Source organism: Rhineura floridana, chromosome 11 (assembly GCF_030035675.1).
Source record: "Rhineura floridana isolate rRhiFlo1 chromosome 11, rRhiFlo1.hap2, whole genome shotgun sequence".
NCBI lineage: Eukaryota > Metazoa > Chordata > Lepidosauria > Squamata > Rhineuridae > Rhineura > Rhineura floridana.
In genome coordinates, this window is record NC_084490.1 from 29,877,895 (window position 1) to 29,898,773 (window position 20,879).

Below are 20,879 nucleotides of genomic sequence, written 5' to 3' on the forward strand. Positions count from 1 at the left end.
TTATTGGCATATAAGTGGTTTGCTAGAGAGTCTCGGCTACCCACAACCATAGAGACTGGTGGTCTACCTTCCTAGACATGACAAGTCGTTACTTGCAGTTCTGGAGAAATAATTGGAATTGCCAGCCGTGTGTATCTCCAGAAAGTTAAATATGCATAAAAGCAAAAACACATACATTCACTTTTTCAAAATATCACAAATACAAGCAAAGAAAAATATAGGAATTATTGGCATATGAGTGGTTTGCATGTTTCATTTATCAGAGGGAACACTGCAAAGCCTGTGCTGGGCACTTCAGCGCAGATTGACACAGCTGCACGCTTGGCAGAGTCCGATGCACCGGCTACCGGAGAAGAATGGCACTGGGCTGTTTGCCCGCATTCCCTGCCCAAACCCAGAGCAGCCACCCACCGGGAGGCTGTTTGCTTCCCTCGGGGGCAGCATTCCTGTGGCCGAGATGCACAATGCTCCGGGGCTGAACCCTGCAGTGAATGAGCCCAGGGGCTACGGGGGGATTCACCCGGAGATTACAAGCACTGATCTCTTGCACCACCCACAATCCCCCTGGATGGTCAGGGGCACCTGGAGACCCCCCGGCCGGCCAAAATCCAGACTGGCGAGCAGCAAGGAAGGTGCAAGCTGCTCATGCTGGCAGCAGCTTCCACGGCGATGACCTGGGCTTTGCTGGAGGCTCAGTGGGTGGGAAATCGTGGTGTTGGATGGTGTGAGAGGCATCTGCATCCCCCACCAGTCCAGGGCAACCTGCTGGTGACCCGCTCCGTCCTCAGCCCTGCCAGGATGGGCAGCGTGGGCATGGGCTTGCCGAGTGTCAGTCTGCTCCAACTGCAACCAACAGCAAGTTCAAATTTTGTGCTATTGTGTCCAAGTGCCTGCGTGTTAGTGTGCTTGGGTGCAGTGGGGGGGGAGCACACCTCATATTTTTCAGACCAATTGCCACCTAGGGGCAGAGTTAGAGGTAGGACTTTGGGAAAAACTGAAAAGAATGTCTTTGATGTGTGGGAGCAAAAACAGCAGATTTCTTTAAATTGAAAAAAGCAAACAAACAGCCGAAGTGGGGACTACCCAATCACAAAGCAAATAGGGAAAATGTGGATTATCCGGGTGAGTTTGGACGGGCCCTAAATTTAGCACTTGCATTCACAGAAGTCAACATGGAAAGTGCCTGTATGCTTCAGCCTTTCTGGTAGATACTTAGGAATGTGTCATAAAGGCCCACAAAGGGAAGGTCTGGGTCCTTCCATCTCAGCTTTACCATTGAGGTCTCAATAAGATGGCTTCAGTACAAAACAATTACATGGTGCCTTCTCTTTCTCAGTGCATACAAATGCTTTGCTAAGATAAAGTCTCTTACTGGAGAATTGTCTCGGGGAAATATGGCTGCTCCCATCATTAACTGTATCGATAACTAAGTTATAGTGTATGGTCACTTCCTGGGTGCATTTTAAAAGCCTTTTTGCCTATATGATGGCGAATTTACTAGCAGCTACAAGCAGCTCTAATAAGCTTTTAAATGAAAAAGGACAGACCTCAGACACCTTCATAAATACTGTTGTCAAACCCATGCACAGATTATTTCATAGATATGTGGACTGATCCTCATTCCTAGGTTCTGATCTACACAGGGGTCCACAAGGGGTAACATGAGAAAGCTCCATACAAGCTGCAGAGTGATATGGAATCCATTGCAAGATGTAATTTGGCTTTATTTGTTATTTGTTTACTTTCATGACAAAAACAGAGGAAGGAATAATTGGAGCATGTGTGTGAGGGGAGTTCTGGTTCTGATCAGCTGTATTGGACTCAAGGGAGCAATTTGCCAAAATGCCAAAGCAGATTCTCAATTAACCTCCTCTCTACACATGCCACCTTTTAAAAACCAGCTTAGATATTTCTATTGCTGCACAATATTCTCTCAAGTGCCAAAGGTTGTGGAAGACTCTCAGATAACTCAATGAATGTTGGATCAAGCATGACGTGAAGCAGCTAAATGAAATGATTCTATAAAGGTTGTCACACAGAGGAGGGCCGGGATCTCTTCTCGATTGTCCCAGAGGGCAGGAGACGGAATAATGGGCTCAAGTTGCAGGAATCCAGATTTCGACTGGACATCAGGAAAAAATTCCTAACTGTTAGAGCCATACGACAATGGAACCAACTACCTAGAGAGGTAGTGGGCTCTCAGACACTGGAGGCATTCAAGAGGCAGCTGGACAGCCATCTGTCAGGAATGCTTTGATTTGGATTCCTGCATTGAGCAGGGGGTTGGACTTGATGGCCTTATAAGCCCCTTCCAACTCTATTATTCTATGATTCTAAAAACTGCACTTACTGACATTGAAACCCAGCTGTTTTTAAAGGAGCTAGGTAAGTTTTCTTTTTTTATATTGATAGTGAGTTTAATTCTGCCTATGATGAGAAATCTATGCCTCTTTCTTCCTTCTCATATCATTCCCTGTCTGTCAACCTACATCTCTGCCTGACAGTTACTCTTATGCTATATTTTCCCTTAGAAATTTCTCAGACGCTAAAGTCAATGAACTGAAATTGGAATAAAACAAGCACTTTACATTACTTGCAATGCAGCAGCAATGGTACATTTTTCAATCTGCCAAGGTCTGCCATGTTGGCTAGGCAAGACAATCAGGCAGCAACGAGAATTCCACCATCGAGGGAATGAGAATGTATCTGGAGATATAGTAAGGGGGCTGATTCCTGCATTCCTCAGATTCTGCTTCCTGAAACTGTGGCCTCAGTCTGCCTAATGAGAGTGCTGGCCCTATGCTGAATTAAGGCATGAAATGTAACATTTTGGCAAATACAGCATAGAAATAAAATTCAAAAATGATGAGCTATAAGAGACAAGCAGCATATATGCTGGTGGGCCATGCTACTTCTTGATAACAGTTCATGTGAGTGATGTGCAGCAAAAATGAACTACCACACTTGTTTATGGGAAGTAGCATGGCCTATTAGTTCACATGTTATTCCTTTTACGGCAGCCATAACTGGCATTTTGAGTATATGGAGCAGGGCTATGATAGCTGGCATGCAAAAACCACTTCATGCTGTAGTCATCATGGGATCATAAACAGAGATATAAACTCATGCTTATCCTGTTAAGATGACAAAGCAAGACTTTTGTCTATGGAAGATGAGAACATGATGAATCACTTAATCCCAAAGGTGACATCATACCAAAAGAGCATTTTCTCTTGTTGTAATTGCAATTATTTTGAATGAATATTGTGTGGCCATGGCTATATTATGTGGTAATATGCTGATTGTGCTTGTGCTGTTTAGTTTTCATATGTGCTGAAACTTCCACCTTTCAGCTGCACCTGAAAACTTGGACTAGGGCTAATTCTTCACTGTGTTAGCCTGCTGCCAGCCAGCCAGCCAAGGTGGTTGTAGAGGTGTATTGCTAGAAGGCACCGCCTCTTTGGAGTCTGTGTTCATCTAGGAAGTGGAATTCTACAGTTTGTGAATCAGAGGTGAAAATGGGCAGGACTCATAGAGCTGGCAGTACATATCCTTCCCATGTAGAAGATTCTAACTTTTTTTTGTTTCTGATGCCTCCAGTAAAAACAAAATAAAAATAAAATGGTAGCAGGTGATGCCAAAGATCTCTGGCAAAGATGCTGGAGAGATAATGTTAGGCAGAGCAGACAGAGCTGGGCTGGATTTTCAAACCATCTGTTTAAAGAAGCCTCCCATGGGCTTATGAACTGCCTCTACCTTCAGCAGTACAGTGTTTGAGCTGATACAGAAACTATTGGCTGATTTGTGGTTGTGACATGCAAAGAATTACTGGATATTACAGCTGTCAGGGAATGAAACTTCAAGTGAAAAAAAAAGAATCCTGAGAACTGTAGTTTGTTAAAGGAGCTGAGAGTTCTTTGGAAATCCTTAACAAATAACAATTCCCAGGATCCTTTGTGCGGGGAGAAGCCATGACTCTTAAAGATGAATAAAAGTTAAAGGTGTCCCCGCACTTGTAGTGCGAGTCGTTTCCGACTCTTAGGATGACGTCTTGCAACATTTACTAGGCAAACCTTATATATGGGGTGGGATTGCCAGTTCCTTCCCCGGCCTTTCTTTATCCCCCCAACATATGCTGGGTACTCATTTTACCAACCACAGATGGATGGAAGGCTGAGTGGACCTCAACCCCTTTTGCCACCACACCAAAGAAGACTCGTGACACATATATGGATAAATGTTATATTTATTAAAATATAACACATAATCAATCAAATTCAAATCAGCCAATTAATGAATATCAAATACTTCAGGCAGGTGAGGCTCCACCTATCTATGAGGGTATAGACCCTCCAAACCAGGAGGCATGTCAGTCACATCGTACTGCAACTCCCCAGTCAAGGATGTGGGAAAACTTCTCCCTCCTTGCAATTGGAGTCAGGTATGTGGTTCCAACCTCTGCATCCTGGCCCCGCCATACAGGCATTCACCATGATGCGCAAGCCGGTCCCACGTGGACACTCCCCAGATCCACACCAGACATTACGCCTTGATGTTTCACCAGGGGGTGCCCTTTACCAAAATGCCTCATCCACCTCAATTTTAACCCCAATTACCTCACCTGCCCGAATTCGACGCCAGCCAAACCGGAATCACCACGACCCCCCCAGGCAAGCCAATCGAATTAAACCCAAGCAGTATGTAGTAGGCAAAACCAAAGACATTCTGAAATCAGAATCTCCAAAAAAAAATTCCTACTCAGCCCCCTCAGGCAACCAGCAGAGCCCATACTGACAAGGGAGGGGTGGGTGGGTGCCGCAAGGCAAAAAAGGTGCGTTTTTAGGGAGGAGCAGGCTATATAGCTGCTCAATCCCTTTCCCAATTGGTCAAGGTGCACCACCTGACCAATTACAAATTTTTCTCTCGAACCTTCCCGAGTCTTCCCAGGAATAGTGTGGTGGCAAATCCACCCCTTGCGAAATGCAGGAACATTATTACCGGAGATTTGACTTCTTCCTTCCGTTGGAATCGAACTCTGGCCATGAGCAGAGCTTCGGCTGCGTTACCGCTGCTTACCACTCTGCGCCATGGAGGATCTTTAAAGATGAATAAGTATGCTTTAAATGTATGGTGTGGATGTGGCCCATATTCATTGCTATTCTGCTGCTTGCCAGTGCACAATTTGGCAGAAGATATCCTGAGTATGTCCAAAAAGAGACAATCAGGCAGCAACGTGAATTCCACCATCAAGGGATGGGAATGCCTGAATCCAATAGCAAGGAGGGATGACTTTTACCTCATCCTTGGTGGGGAGTTACAGTCCAAGGTGACTGACCTATTTTGAGATTGAGGGAGTATTTCCTACTAGTTAGTCTGCACCTCACCTGCCCGAAGGAGTTAAATTGGATTGATTTGATTGAATTGGATTATGGCTTAATATTTGTTATATTTTAATAAATATAACATTATACCATATCTGTGTCCAGAGTCTTCTTTGGTGTGGTGGCAATGAGTAGATGGGGGGCAAGAGATATCTGTAATTCCTCTCTTCAATTGACATCCAACTTCAGCTTAAGACACCACAGGATCTGATAAAAGTGAGGTGAATCAGTTGGTCCTGCATTTCTTCTTGCCATTTTTTTCAAACATCTCCAAGAGTATTGAGCAACATTTGAGGGAGGTTTTTTTTTGGGGGGGGGATGAGAAGCCAGAGGCAGTAAGGCAGGGCATCCTGCTGCAGGGAGATGCTTTAATATTCCTCCTGATCTTTCCCCCTCTTTGTTCCGTGCTGCAGGGCTTCCTCCTGCTGTAGGAGAGTTTGCAACAAACAGTGATAAAAGGTTCCCCTTCCATTCTCAGCAAGACAATCCTGATGGGCTTTAAGCTGAAGCTGAATTATGTCCGTTTACAGAAATATTGGCACACAAGTAGGCCAGCACCCCTGCTTTGATAGGAAGTAGCCCCAAGCATTTGTTGTTATTATTACAGGTCTTGGGCAAATCTGTTCATTCAAGAAGCCAATGGAAATACAGGTGTTGTAATAGTGGCTATCCATTGAAAAGTCGCCACACAGGAGACAATTCCTCCCCCACCCCCTTGCAAGCGCAAAGGAGTTTTCACACCAGCAGTGACTGCAGGTGTATGACGGGTTATTTGCATATATCATATTTTCTGCAGTAAGGGAAAATCTGGATCCAAGGAAGAAAAAATAAAGGCTGGCATTGTGATGAAGGTGACGCTGTGTGGGTGCTACAAAAACATTCCCAGCATGAGCAGTAGTGAATCCACAATAAACTGCAGAGGCAACAATTGTTTTATGAATAAAGGTGTGAGCAGTGGTTCAGTCCCCCCATGCACTACTTTTCAGTTACTTCTGTGTAGAGCTGAACTTAAATGGTTCAGAAAAGGCACATATCAATACCCAGTTGCATTGCATTCCCCCTTTCCCAATGAGGACAATAGGGGATTCATCTACATTATCCTCACAAAAGCCCCATAAGAGAGGTTAGTTTAAAAGGGTTTGAATGTTCCAAGGGCACCCAGTGAAGAATGAGGATTCCCGCCCCTTCCTTAGAAGTCCCTTTGGAACAATGTTCTGCTTTCACCTTCTTAGCCACTACAATTGATTGGGTCACTGAGTGGAGACAGGAAGACTACTGGACTAAGCCATGCCCCCATTTAAGCCCCTTACATTATTCCACACCCCTGTCATAAGTGTTGTGTATGTAGACCTTATGTATCTCCCCTGACAAATATTTCCGAGCTAGAAAGTCTGCATGCATGCATTGTAAGCATGTAGGCTGTCCACCTGTTCCGTAATTGTGAATACTTGGGAGCCTCAAGTGGGTGGTGACATTATATGCACAGAGTCTACATCTCCAATCCTTCCCTGACATTAGTGCATTCATTGGGACATCAGAAAAGAACCCTAAATACACACAGTCAGGGGCTCATGCAGGCTTCCTTTTCTGACACTGACTGTTAAATTAAACTGGTTTCAGCATTAACACTTTCTGTTTTAATGTTTCAGTTCTTCTGCGAAGTTGCAACAGCTATCCTGCTCTGACTTCTACTTAGCTGAAGTTGGATTTCTTGTGATAAGCGGTAATATAGGACTGGGATGTTTCTATTTTATTTTTGTCCCATGACAGTTTAAGCAAAGGAGTATCTGGCAGATCTGATTGTCAAATTAAACTGGTGAATCAATATTTCGACATCAACAGTTGTTATTTTCTTCCTTGCACAGGTAGCAGATGAATTAGTACTGTGAACAAAATGATCAATCAAACCTCCACGCCCTCATTTCTGCTGATGGGATTTTCAGAAATCCGCGAACTACAGATCTTACACTTCTTTGTGTTCCTAGCATTGTACTTGACAGCAATAATAGGAAATCTTCTCATCATTATTGCAATTGCCCTCAATCACCAGCTTCACACTCCAATGTACTTCTTTCTAATTAATTTGGCCATGATGGACATTGGAATAATTTCAGTCATAGTACCAAAATCAATGGCTATTTCCCTCCTAAATAGCAGGTGGATTTCTTATTTTGGATGTGTTGCTCAAGTTTTCCTTTATATCTTATTTGGAACATCAGATTTTGCCATCCTAATGATAATGGCACACGATCGCTATGTTGCTATTTGCAACCCACTCCAGTATGAGTCAGTTATGCACAAAGGTGCCTGTATTCAGATGGTAGTCATTGGGTGGATGACTAGTCTTCTTTATTCCACCTTACATACTTGTGACACCTTTGCAAACACTTTCTGTTCTAATGTTGTAAATCAATTCTTCTGTGAAGTCCCTAGATTATTGAAGCTCTCCTGCTCTGACTTTTACTTAGTTGAAGTTGGGTTTCTTGTGATAAGCTCTAGTATAGGACTGGGATGTTTTATTTTTATCATCATAACATACATGCAAATCTTTTCTACAGTGCTCAGAATTCCTTCTGTTCATGGTCAGAAAAAAGCTCTCTCCACTTGTCTTCCCCATCTCACTGTTTTCTCTGTGTTTATGTGCACTGGATTCTTTGCCTATGTAAGACCTCCCGCTGATGCTTCTTCTGATCTGGACGTGGCTTTTGCAGTGATATATACCATCATTCCTCCCACGTTGAATCCATTCATCTACAGCATGCGAAACAAAGAGATTAAAACTGCTTTGTGGAAACTGTTTGATCATGGACATTCTTCCAAATCTTTCTCCAGGGTTGTTTTTTAAGAGTGGGATTGTATGCAGATGATTGTCCTGCCTTTTTTAACTTAGTGCAATTGCAATAACCATTTCAATATTCAGAAAGCATCATTTTAATCTCATAAATCGATCTCTCTCCTCTCTAGTTTATATTCAGTGTCATTACTCTTATGTTGTTCATTGCAAGTTGCTGGCTACTTAAAGCCTAACATCCTTTAAGGCCAGTTCCACAGGCTAATTTCTAATATAAGTGGAAATATGCATTAAATGTTTAATATTTTTAATCGGGAATAGATTGAGGTCGTTTCTGCCACACTGGTAATGCAACTGTTAAAAGCCTTCCTCCTAGTATCTTAATATTGTGGGGTCTCCTAACACAATCACAATTGGTACCTAGATTCATTGAAGACCCAGCAGTGGCCCTACACAACTCACAAAATATTCATGCAAGAGATTACTGCATGAGTGAACTAGCCCTGTGGGTTGTCATTTTTTTGGTAAACTAATACTTATTTCAGTGTAAGAGAATGTTTAACATGGTTGGAAATAGTGAAGACATGGAAAATATGAGTTTCTGGGAATGAAGTTGAGTGCATCTAAACCTGACAAAAATTGTCTAGGCATGAAAGCAGAGTCAGTTGGACCCATCCTCTTATAGGAAATGGTTGAGGAAGGTATGGCTGGAGAAGATCACAAAAAAATGAACATGTCAGTTCAGAGGTCAAGGATACTTCTAGACCATAAAAACAAATCACCCTAAAATGTCAGTGTGCTGAGGTGGGCCAATCCATCTTTCTTTATTATGGTTAATGACCAACACTCCACCTTTCATCGACATATGGAGCAGGGCACCCCATTAATTTCATCTTTGCTCCAAGTGTGGGGTTGTGGTCTGGACATAGGTGACCTATTTTTGTAGTCAGATCTTTTCCTGAAGGTTAGTCTTGCAGTGACTATCCCCACCTGTAGGGATGGGAAACCCAGTTAGGATGGTGTCCTATGACAGGTGCAGAGAGCTGATGGTGGCAACATCAGAGAGGTACCTCACCCCTAAGAACACATCCTTTTTTCTCACAATATATGAGCACAAATGTGGCTTGTAGGAGTGATCAGAGCAGAAATAAGGCTGGGAATTAACAATGGGCAACACTGATATTCAAAGCCTGTGCAAAGTCAAAAATCCAAGAACATACAAATAAGAGAGTCCATCCCAGAATGAGTCCTATGGATCCATGAGGCCTCGTAAAGTATGCAGAGCAAGTCACTCAGCCTTTCCACAATACCTTTCTGTCATGCTCATACTTATGCACACCCATCCCATATCTCTTTCACACATGCTTATTCATATACAAACTCACACCACATACTCTTTCTCTCTTCTCTGTTTCAAATTCCTGGGCAAAATCCTTGAACGAGTGGTTGCAGGCCAGCTCCAGACACTCTTTAAGGAGACCGATTATCTGGATCCATTTTAGTCGGGTTTCAGCCCTGGTTTTGGCATGGAAACAGCCTTGGTCACTCTGTATGATGACCTTTCTCAGGAGAGAGACAGGGGGAGTGTGACTCTGTTGATTCTCCTTGATCTCTCAGCAGCTTTTGATACCATCGACCATGGCATCCTTCTGGGAAGACTGGCTGAGTTGAGAGTCGGAGGGACTGCATGGCGGTGGTTCCGCTCCTACTTGGTGTGTTGGCCCCAGAAGGTGGTGCTTGGGAAACAGTGCTCGGCACCCTGGACTCTCCAGTATGAGGTTCCGCAGGGGTCAGTTCTATCCCCCAGGCTATTCAACATCTACATGAAACTGTTGGATGTGGTCATCTGGAGTTTTGGAGTGAGTTGCCATCAGTATGCTGATGACACACAGCTCTATTTCTCCTTTTTGTCTTCTTCAAGTGAGGCTGTCAATGTGCTGAACCAGTGCCTGGCTGTAACAATGGCCTGGATGAGGGCTAATAAACTGAGGCTCAATCCAGGCAAGACTGAGATGCTGCTAGTGGGTGGTTCTTCTGCCCCTCTCTGGACAGGGATAACCTGGCTTCAGTTGTCCATGCTCTGGTAACCTCCAAGTTAGATTACTGCAATGCGCTCTACATGGGGCTGCCATTGAAGACAGTTTGGAAACTGCAGCTTCTGCAAAATGCAGCGGCCAGATTGGTAACAGGGACCAGATGGTTCAAACATATAAAACCGATTCTGGCCCACTTGCATTGACTGCCTGTATGTTTCTGAGCTCGATTCCAGGTGCTGGTTTTAACCTATAACGCCTTACACAGCTTGGGACCACAATACCTGATGAAACGCCTCTCCCAACATGAACCCACCCATACACTACACTCAACATCAAACGTCCTCCTCTGGGATATGCATAGATAGACCTTTCTGAAGGGCACAAGGTCAGGGAAAAGGATTATAGGCATGGTCAGAGTAAGGCACTCTCTTTCTCCTTCTGTATATTGCCACATGGCCAAGCATATCATTCTTATCCCTTTGCCACCACACCAAAGAAGACTTGTGACACAGTTATGGTATAATGTTATATTTATTAAAATATAACAAATATTAAGACATAATCCAATTCAATCCAATTAATCCAATTTTTAACTCCTTCGGGCAGGTGAGGTGCAGACTAACTAGTAAGGAATTCTCCCTCAATCTTAAATCAGGTCAGTCACCTTGGACTGTAATGCCCCACTAAGGATGTGGGAAAAGTCATCCCTCCTTGCTATTAGAGTCAGGTATGTGGTTCCAACTTCCGCATCCTGGCCCCACCATACAGGTGTTCACCATGATGCACAAGCCGTCCCCACTAGGACACTCCCCAGATCCGCACCAGACATTAAGCACTGATGATTCCCTAGGGAGTGCCCTTTAGCAAAATGCCTCAGCCTCCTTCCTTTTTCCCCAAATACCTCACCTGCCCGAATTTCATGCCACAAGAGGGGATCAACTGAAGCTTGTTCCCCTTAACCCAAAAGAAACAACCCCCCCAAGCCCAACATAAGATCCTCCAAGAACAAATCACACCCAGTCTCGAAGAGATGAACACCATCATCCCGGAATAAAAGTGGGAATTGAAACTGTATCCTTGCATGGGGAATAAAGGCTCCACCAAGCAATAACACTAAGTCCCTGACCTTTTTATTAACCCACCTTCTGGACCTATCGATCCTGTTGGGGTGAATAGCACCCCTCCAAACTCTCTTCTTGAGCATATCCGACCACACAACGATGAGATCTGGATATGCATGTGTGAGCCAAGTTAAATCGTGAGTGATTCTGAGCAGCAAATCCATACCTGGCCACTGGACAAATTATTCTCACCCAAATGAACTAACAAGACGTGGGGCCTATGAGCCGAAGTCATGATTCGGCATACCAAAGGCATAAATGTATCCCACAACATGGCCCTTTGAGCCTCCCAGCTAACTGTCGCTCGTACAGAAAGCTGCAACTACATCCCAGTAACAAAAGAGAAAGCCCTCCGGTGTGCCCAAAATAGAATAGAATGGCCACACAGGATGATCCTCGCAGGGACTGGAAGGCTCCGGGCACCTAAGGGAAACAGAGAAACAAAAAGCTTTAGAATCAATACCGTACATACGACTTAAAAGCTGCAGATCGCCACTTGCCAATCGCCTGGATACTATCAACGCTCATGCCCATGAGGGCCATGGCCGTGGCCGCCACAATAGGAAAAGAATGCAGCCCATAGACTCCAGAATCAAGCCCACTGGCCAACAAGGCCCACCGAACAACGGCCCAAAACTGAAACTGAGTCAGGGCAGAGCCATCCACATGGATGAAGAGATAAAACTGGCCCACTGGCCGAACAGAGAGGCTCAATAGGACACATCACGCTATGAGGGAATCAATACTTCACTAGGGCGAAATGCACCATAAAACATCGTCAGAGCTACTGCGAAGAAAGATGCGACTCATAAAGAGATGAGCAAAAAGAATGAAACAAAGGCAGGATCTGGAGGAGGACAAAGGGAGTGATTGGCCTCCTCCGGTCAGGGGCCCTGGGAGCAAAACACGACCAACCCTCAAGGACCTTATCTGACCCTAAAATCTAAAGAATGATCCTGCAATCCTCTTGCCTTGGAAATAAAGGCCAGTGCAGAGAGGTGTCCAGTGATAGTTGTAACAGAAATATTTTGCCCTTTTAAATATAACATAAACAGCAGCAAATGAGATACAGGAATTGGCCATGCGAAAGGCAGAGCATTGTGGGGTCAAAGCGCCTGGAATTTTCCAAAGGCATGCTGATACGCTCTCTGAGTGCTGGGAGCAAGGGCAGAGGCTAAGGCGACCCCCATTTCTAATTCCCAAGGCTCCACAGAAAAGGAGGTAACGCTGGCTCGTATGGCCTGAATACAATCAGAACACATGCCCACGAGGGCGGCGGCCACTGCCGCTCCAGTTTAAAAAGGAATATATAGCTCATACTCTCCAGAATCTTACCAGAGGCCTGTAAAGCCCCCCCCCGAACAACTGACCAGCATTGCAATTGTGTCAGGGCAGTTCTGATGAGAAATATGAACAGGTAACACTGGCCTGTATGGCCTAAATGCTGCCAGAATGCATGGCCACGAGAGGGGGGCGGCCGCTGCCGCTTCCATTTGAAAGGAATGTAACTCATACTCTCATGAATCTTGCCACAGGCCTGTAAGGGCCCCCTGACCATCAGACCAGCATTGGAATTGGGTAAGGCGGATCCATTGAGATGTATGAATAGTCAACGCTGGCTTGTATGACCAGAATGCTTCCAGAAGGCATGCCCACGAGGGCAGCGGCCGCAGCCACTCCTGTATGAAAGAAATGTAACCCTTACACTCAGGGAACTCACCCACAGGCCCTCATGGCCCTGCTGAACATACCAAAAATTAAAATTGACTTGATGTGTAGCCATCAATGCATATGCAAAGAAAGCACTGGCCCACTGGCCTGACAGAAGGAAAGCTCCTTTAGAGCAAAACCAGACACCAAGTGGGCAATGAATAGCCCCTCAGCTTCACCACCCAGCTACTACCCCTTGGTCTGTATTGAGCATATGCACTGAAAACATCACAGAAATGTAAGCGCAGGGCTCAACATGACGTGACTAGCCTTGAAAGCTAATACATAACCACGGCAAAAGGCTACCCAAAAAACAACTGTTAAGCCACTGCCTGGAATAACTTTCCCTTGTAAGGAGGGGAGCACAAAGTGCTGATCGAAGGCAGGAGCATCAGGAATACATCAGGGTTGAATGGCCACATAGAACCAGGCGGCCTTAAGGTGGAGTGCAAAAAAATCCCCTTTGAATTTCATGTAGTGGGTTTCTGAACACACTTGGCCTGGAGATAAAAGGCCAGGCAGAAAGGTGGCCGGATATATTTCTTACAGTAACACCCTGCCCCCTTTAGGAGATCATAAACTGCAAAGGTGTAAAACTGATATCGGCCACGCCCGAGGTGTGGGATACAAAAATGGCACAACCGCATCATTCTGCAAACCCGGAACATGCCGAGCTACGAACAGAATATGAAAATGTACATTGCAGAGCAAGCACATGCACAAGGCACATGGCACAAGTAGAGTTGGGGGTCTGGGGATTTACCAAAGGACCATAGCCAGGCTGGACCGAAAAGTACCGTGCCGTTCCGAAGGGCAGAAGGCCACACATGTACCACAAGCACTACTGGAAAAATAGTCCAAGAAAATAAGATCTAGCGTGAAGCCCATGCCCCTCATGGAAGCCAGCCATATGCTCAGCACACCAAAGGACCTGAAATTAACACCAAAATTCCAACCACCATAGATATGTGGACTGATCCTCATTCCTAGGTTCTACACAGGGGTCCTCAAGGGGCAACATGAGAAAGCTCCATCCAAATTGCAGAGTGATCCAGAATCCATTGCAAGATGTAACCTGACTTTTTTTGTTATTTGTTTACTTTTATGACAAAAACAGAGGAAGCAATAATTGGAGCACGTCTGCGAGGAGAGTTCTGGTTCTGATCAGCTGTATTGGCCTCAGGGGAGCAATTTGCCAATATGCCAAAGCAGATTCTCAATTAACCTCCTCTCTACACACGCCACCTTTTAAAAACCAGTTTAGAAATACTGCTGCTGCACAATATTCTGTTAAGTGCCAAAAGAATGTGGAAGACTCTCAGATAATTCAAGGAATGTGGGATGGAGCATGACCTGAAGAAGCTAAATGAAAAACTTCACTTACCCACATTGAAGCCCCACTGTTTTTAAAGTGGCTAGGTAAGTTTTCTTTCCATTTTTAAAAGTGAGTGTAATTCTGCCCACGGTGAGAAATCTGTGTCTCTTTCTTTTCATCACTCCCTGTCTCTCTACCTACATCTCTGTCTGACAGTTACTCTTATACTATATATTCCCTTAGAAATCTCTCAGACACTGAAAGTGGAATAAAACAAGCACTTGACCTTACTTTCAATGCAGCAAAAATAGTACATTCTCCTATCTGCCAAGCTTTGGGAGAAGGTTAGGGGAAGTTAGCTAGGCAAGACAACCAGGCAGCAACATGAATTCCACCATCAAGAGAATGAGAATGTCTCGGGAGAAATGGTCAAGGGGGTGATTCCTGAATTCCTCAGATTCTGCTTCCTGAAACTGTGGCCTCATTAATGAGAGGGCTGGCCCTATGGTGGGTCAAGGGAGTTGTGCATTGGCATGAATTGTATCATTTTGACAAATATTGCATAGAAATAAAATTCCAAAAGGATAAGCTATGAGAGAGAAACAGCATAAAAGGTGGTGGGCCATGTTGCTTCTTAACAATTGTTTATGTGAGTGCTGCACAGCAAATATGTACAGCTACACTTGTTTCAGAGGTGAAAACGGGCAGGACTCATAGAGTTGGCAGTACATATCCTTCCCATGTAGTTTTTTATTTCTGATTCCTCTTGTAAAAATAAAATAAAATAAAAATAAAAATAAAATGGTAGCAGGTGATGCAAAAGATCTGTGGCAAAGATGCTGGAGAGTATATGCTAGGCAGAGTAGACAATGCTGGGCTGGATGTTGGCGTGTGCGTGTATAGATCATACAAGGATGGAATCCAAGAGTCGCATAGAACAGGAATAAGACAGGCCAGGCAAGTTTCTTGTAAGAGTCTTTACTAGGCAAAGACATTAGACACAGTTCTCTTCACAGACGTTTCCCCCACACTAAGCTTTTCCAAGCATCCCACCTTATCTGCTTTCCCAGCCAGCTGCTGACCTTGGCAAACTGGCGCTCTGTTCTTCCAGCTTAACCCTTCTGCTTCAGGTTTCACTCTCTCTGCTAAAACCCTGTCTGTGAGTCTCACAGCCTGCTTCACTGACCAACAGCCCCCACCTGAGACTCACAGATTACAAAACTTCATTGTTCATCATTACATTTCTACAATTTTAACTTTCATTACATACATATCAGTACATGGTTTGTTTCCTTACAGTTTCTATTTACATTTTCAGTTCAGTTCAGGTTTTTGTTTCTTTATTTCTTTATTCACACAGGTTTACAGAGTCATTTTGTTCACTTTTATTTGATAACACATTTATATTTCATTCCTCAACACAAAACTTCCACATGAGATCCATTGTTTCTTTGTCTATTGGTCCTTCTTTTTCCCATTCTACTGGATATTCATCTGTCTCATCATTTTTATGTGTAACATTAAATGTGAATCTCTGAGGTGGTTGACCTTTCGTCTTTCTTTCTGATCTCCTAACACTATCTATTTCCATTTCTTCTTCACTTTCAATTTTACTTGAACCTGCACCTGTTCCTGCACTTGTACTTGGCATTTCTGTATCTTGCATTGCCATGTCTTCACCTCTCAGTCTTTTTACAGTACGTTTGCCACCGTGTATTAGATCAGTCAATGCAGTTTTTAATGGAATTTGCTGCCCAAAAGGAACATCTGCTGCTTCCTGCTTGCTTGCACTATCAAGTATCACTGTTTGACTGTCTCTCCAAGGTTTATCTATCACTTTTATGCTTCTGCTTAACACTAATTGTTGTTTCTCAGGCAACCAAACTCTATAATATGAATTCTGAAATCCCAAAATGCGTCCTGCCTGAGCTCTTGAGCCTAATTTACCATGCCTTTTCTGTTTTGCAACATGTACCCAGCATTTTGCCCCAAAACGCTCTATGTGTTTCACCCTGGGCTTTCTTCCAGTCAGTTTCTCATAGGGAGACATGCCTATTGTTCTGTGCATAAGGCGGTTCTGAATATAAACAGTGTACAGAATATATTCACCCCAATAAGTGTTATTCATATCTGCATCTGCTAGCATGGCTCTCATTGAATCCTGCAATGACCGGTTCCTCCTCTCTGCAGTTCCGTTGGAGGATGGGCTGAAGGGAGCAGTGAGACTCTGTATTATTCCCTTCTTTTCCAAATATGTTTTAAACGAATTACTGGTAAATTCCCCACCTTGATCTGATTTGATATTTTTGATAACAACCCCATATTGTGTTTCTGTCCTCTGTATAAATGCCTTTAATTTCTCTTCTGCTTCACTTTTCTTTTTCAATAAGAACACATGTGTAAATCTGGAGAAATCATCCACAATCACTAAATAAAACCTTGCTCCACCTTTTGAGCACTGGAAAGGTCCAGCCAAATCCACATGTATGAGCTGATAGGGTTCAGTGGTCGTGCTTTCACAGCTCTTATTTACAGGAGTCACAGTCATTTTTGTTTTATAGCATACCTCACACTCATCCACATGCTCACAATGTGTTAATTTCAAATCTTGACTATGCTTTGGGGTGTTTTGTAACTTTTCGAAATGTGCGTGTGCTAATTTTCTGTGCCATTCATGTAAACAATTATCATGTTTATTTTTATTAACTCCTATCCAGGCACACATGGGTTTATCAAGATTGCACTCAACCATAAACATTTGGTTCTGTAATTTCCCTTGCATGCATATTTCACCATCTTTTCTCACAAAACATCTATCCCCTTCAAATGTAACTTTGCAACCTATTTGAGCCAATTTTCTTACTGATAGAATGTTATATTGTAAACCAGAAACCAATAACACATCTGTTAATATAGTTCCCAAATTACCCAACCTGAGCGTGCCTTTTGCAATCGCGTCCTGAGTCGATCTGTCAGCCAGATAAATCTTCTCCTGCACCGGCATTGAAGTGTAAAATAAACTAGAGTCTGTGATTAGGCAATTAGACGCTCCGCTGTCAAGAAGCCACTTAGAGTTAATTAGTTTATTGTCCTCCTTAGTAACAAAGTTCACGCTTGTTCTCTGACTTCCAAAGTCCCTGTTATTTCTCTTCTTTAAACAATGTCTCTGTATATGTCCACGGGACCCACAAAAATAACATATTTTATTCTCTTCCCTGCTTCTTTGCTTTTGTTGTTGTTGTACAGCCACAGTCTCTGTTAACTCTGGTTTCTTATTCTCTTGTCTTCTATTCCACTCTTGTTGAAGTTTCTGTTCTACAAAGCCCAAATTCAGATGTCCGTCGGGTAAAGTTTCCAGACTAGAGACCATGACATCCCATTTTTGATCAAATGAAGATAACAGTATATAGACCATCTGAATGTCACTATGATGCACTCCTCTATCTTGCAGCTCAGCATTTAATCTACGAAATTCAGCCAGATGCTCTGTCATAGTCACTTCATCTATAAAACGCATCTGATAAAGTTTCCGTGCTAAACACAGCCTGCTCCCCGCAGTTTGCTGCACATGAGCGGCTCTTAGCTTCTCCCACATCTGATTAGCTGTCGGCTCATTACTCACCAGCAACAGTTGAGAATCAGACAGCCCCAGAGTAATAAAAGCCTTCGCTTTCTCATCTTTCTTCAACCACGCTGCTGAAGGAGCTGCCGGAGGGGGGTTTTCTACGACATCATTCAAATCTTCTTTAATCAGAACTGCTCTCATTCTCCATTTCCAGCTGGAGTAGTTTACAGCATTCAGTCTCTCCATCGGCATCCCGGATAACAGGTTTCCAGCCATGTTGCCCACTCTTACTTGCCTCTTTCTTGCACTTTGTTTCTCACTGCAACAACGTCACGTGAGCACTCTCGAACCCGTTACCTTGTATGATAAGCTGGGCCCATAACCCCTGTTGGCGTGTGCATGTATAGATCATACAAGGATGGAATCCAAGAGTCGCATAGAACAGGAAAAAGACAGGCCAGGCAAGTTTCTTGTAAGAGTCTTTACTAGGCAAAGACATTAGACACAGTTCTCTTCACAGATGTTTCCCCCACACTAGGCTTTTCCAAGCATCCCACCTTATCTGCTTTCCCAGCCAGCTGCTGACCTTGGCAAACTGGCGCTCTGTTCTTCCAGCTTAACCCTTCTGCTTCAGGTTTCACTCTCTCTGCTAAAAACCCTGTCTGTGAGTCTCACAGCCTGCTTCACTGACCGACATTTCAAACCATCTATTTAAGAAAGTCTCCTACGACTCTATGAACTGCCTCCACCTGCTACGGTGTATGAGTTGATACAGAAACTATTGGCTGATTTGTGGTTGTGACATGCAAAGAATTACTGGATATTAGAGATGTCAGGGAATGAACATACAAGTGGGAAGAAAAAGAATCCTGGGAACTGTAGTTTGTTAAAGGAACTGAGAGTTCTTTGGAGAAGAACAACAACAATTCCCAGGATTCTTTGTGGAGGGGAAAAGCCATGACTCTTAAAAATGAATAAGTGTGCTTTAAACATATGGTGTGCATATGGCCCATATTCTTTGCTGTTCTGCTGCTTGCCAGTGCACCACTTGGTAGAAAACATCCTATGTCTCTTTTTAGTATCTCTTCCCTCCATTCCTCAATTAAAATGAAAGTGTACTTTGCTTATTTTTTTAGGGTGTTTTTTTTTTCAGAATTGTGATTTAACATAATTGCTCAAGATTTCTAATAACAAACTGGAACTGCTCAGTGCTGTGAGTAGATTGTGTGCAAGGGATTTCTTTCATTCCTCTCTCTGTCTTACATCCAATTTCAGCTTAAGACATCCCAGGAGCTGATCAAAGGAAGGTGAATCTGTTGGTCCAGACTCTCTTCTTGCCATTTTTTCAAATCTAAGAGTTATCGGCATAATTGGAGAGGGATTTTTTTTGGGGGGGGGGAGCAAGAGACAGTAAGGGGAAGTCCTGCTGCAGGGAGATGCTTTAATCTTTCTCCATCCAGGCTGCAGGGCTTCCTCCTGCTGCAGGAGAGTTTGAAACTAACAGCGAGAAGAGGTTGCCCTTCTATTCTCAGCAACACAATCCCGAAAGGCTTTAAACTGGACTTAAAGGTTAGTTGAAAAAGGCTGGGACTGGAGATGGATTACTTACATTTACAGATATATTGGCAGACACACAGTCCAGCACGCTTCCTTTGATAGGAAGCAGCCCCAAGCATTTGTTGTTATTATTACAAGCATTTGTTGTTATTCTTATTTATCTTTGGTAAACCTGTTCATTCCAGGAGCCAATGGGCAACCCTTTCCAAGGGCCAAGGATTTTCCACACCAGCAGTTACTACAGATGTATGTTGGATTATTTGCATATATCAGAGTTTCTGCGGTAAGGGAAAATCTGGATCCAAGGAAGAAAAAGTAAAGGCTGGTGTTGTGATGAAGATGATTTTGTATGGATGCTGCAAAAACCTTTCCAGCATGAGCAGCACTGAATCCACAACAAACTGCAGAGGCAACAATAGTTTTATGAATGAGGGTGTGTGTAGTGATTTAGTTCCTCCATGCACCACTTTTCAGTTACTTCTGTGTAAGGCTGAGCTTACATATTTCAGGAAAGACACATAACATTGCCCAGTTGAGTTGCATTCCCTCTTTCCCAATGAAGACAATGGAGGATTGCTCTGTATTATCCTCACAAAAGCCCCATAAGAGAGGCTAGTCTAAAAGTGTTTGAATGTTCCAAGGGCATGCAGTGAAGAATGAGGATTCCCGCCCCTTCCTTAGAAGTCCCCTTGGAACAATGTTCTGCTTTCACCTTCTTAGCCACTACAGTTGATTGGGTCACTGAGCAGAGACAGAAAGACTACTGAATTAAAGTCATGCTCCCTTTTATGCCTCTTACACTGTTCAACACCCCTATCACAAACATTCTGTATGTAGACCTTCCATATATTTCCCTGACAGATGCATGTCCAGCTGAATATTAGGAAGTCTAGATGTATGCATTGTAAGCATGTAGGTTATCAACCTATTTCTTTACACTGAATACTTGGGGGCCTCTAGTGGGTAGTGGTCTTCTATGCACCTAGTCTACACCCTCAACCCTTCCCCTGACATTAGTGCATTCAGTGGGACATCAGAGAAAAAGTGTACATGCACCCAATTAGGGGCACGAGTAGGCTTCCTTTTCTGACACTGACTGTTAAATTAAAATGGTTTCAACATTAACACTTTCTGTTTTAAGGTTTCAGTTCTTCTGTGAAGTTGCAACAGCTCTCCTGCTCTGACTTCTACTTAGCTGAAGTTGCATTTCTTGTGATAAACTCTAGTATAGGACTGGGATGTTTTTATTTTATTTTATTTCATTATTGTCCGAGGACAGTTTCAACAAAGGAATATCTGGCATATCTGATTGTCACATTAAACTGGTGAATCAATAGTTCTACATAAACAGTTGTAATCTTCTTCCTTGTACAGGTAGCAGATGAATTACTATTGTGAACAAA

The 20,879-nt window shown here is 43.5% G+C and overlaps 1 protein-coding gene across 1 annotated transcript; it reads left to right on the plus strand.

Moving 5' to 3' along the window:
* The first annotated feature begins 7,275 nt into the window (after nucleotides 1-7,275).
* Nucleotides 7,276-8,226, plus strand: LOC133367699 (olfactory receptor 14I1-like). Its single transcript, XM_061591797.1, has one exon. The coding sequence runs from the start codon at nucleotides 7,276-7,278 to the stop codon at nucleotides 8,224-8,226; it is 951 nt and encodes a 316-aa protein (XP_061447781.1).
* The last annotated feature ends 12,653 nt before the right edge of the window (nucleotides 8,227-20,879 follow it).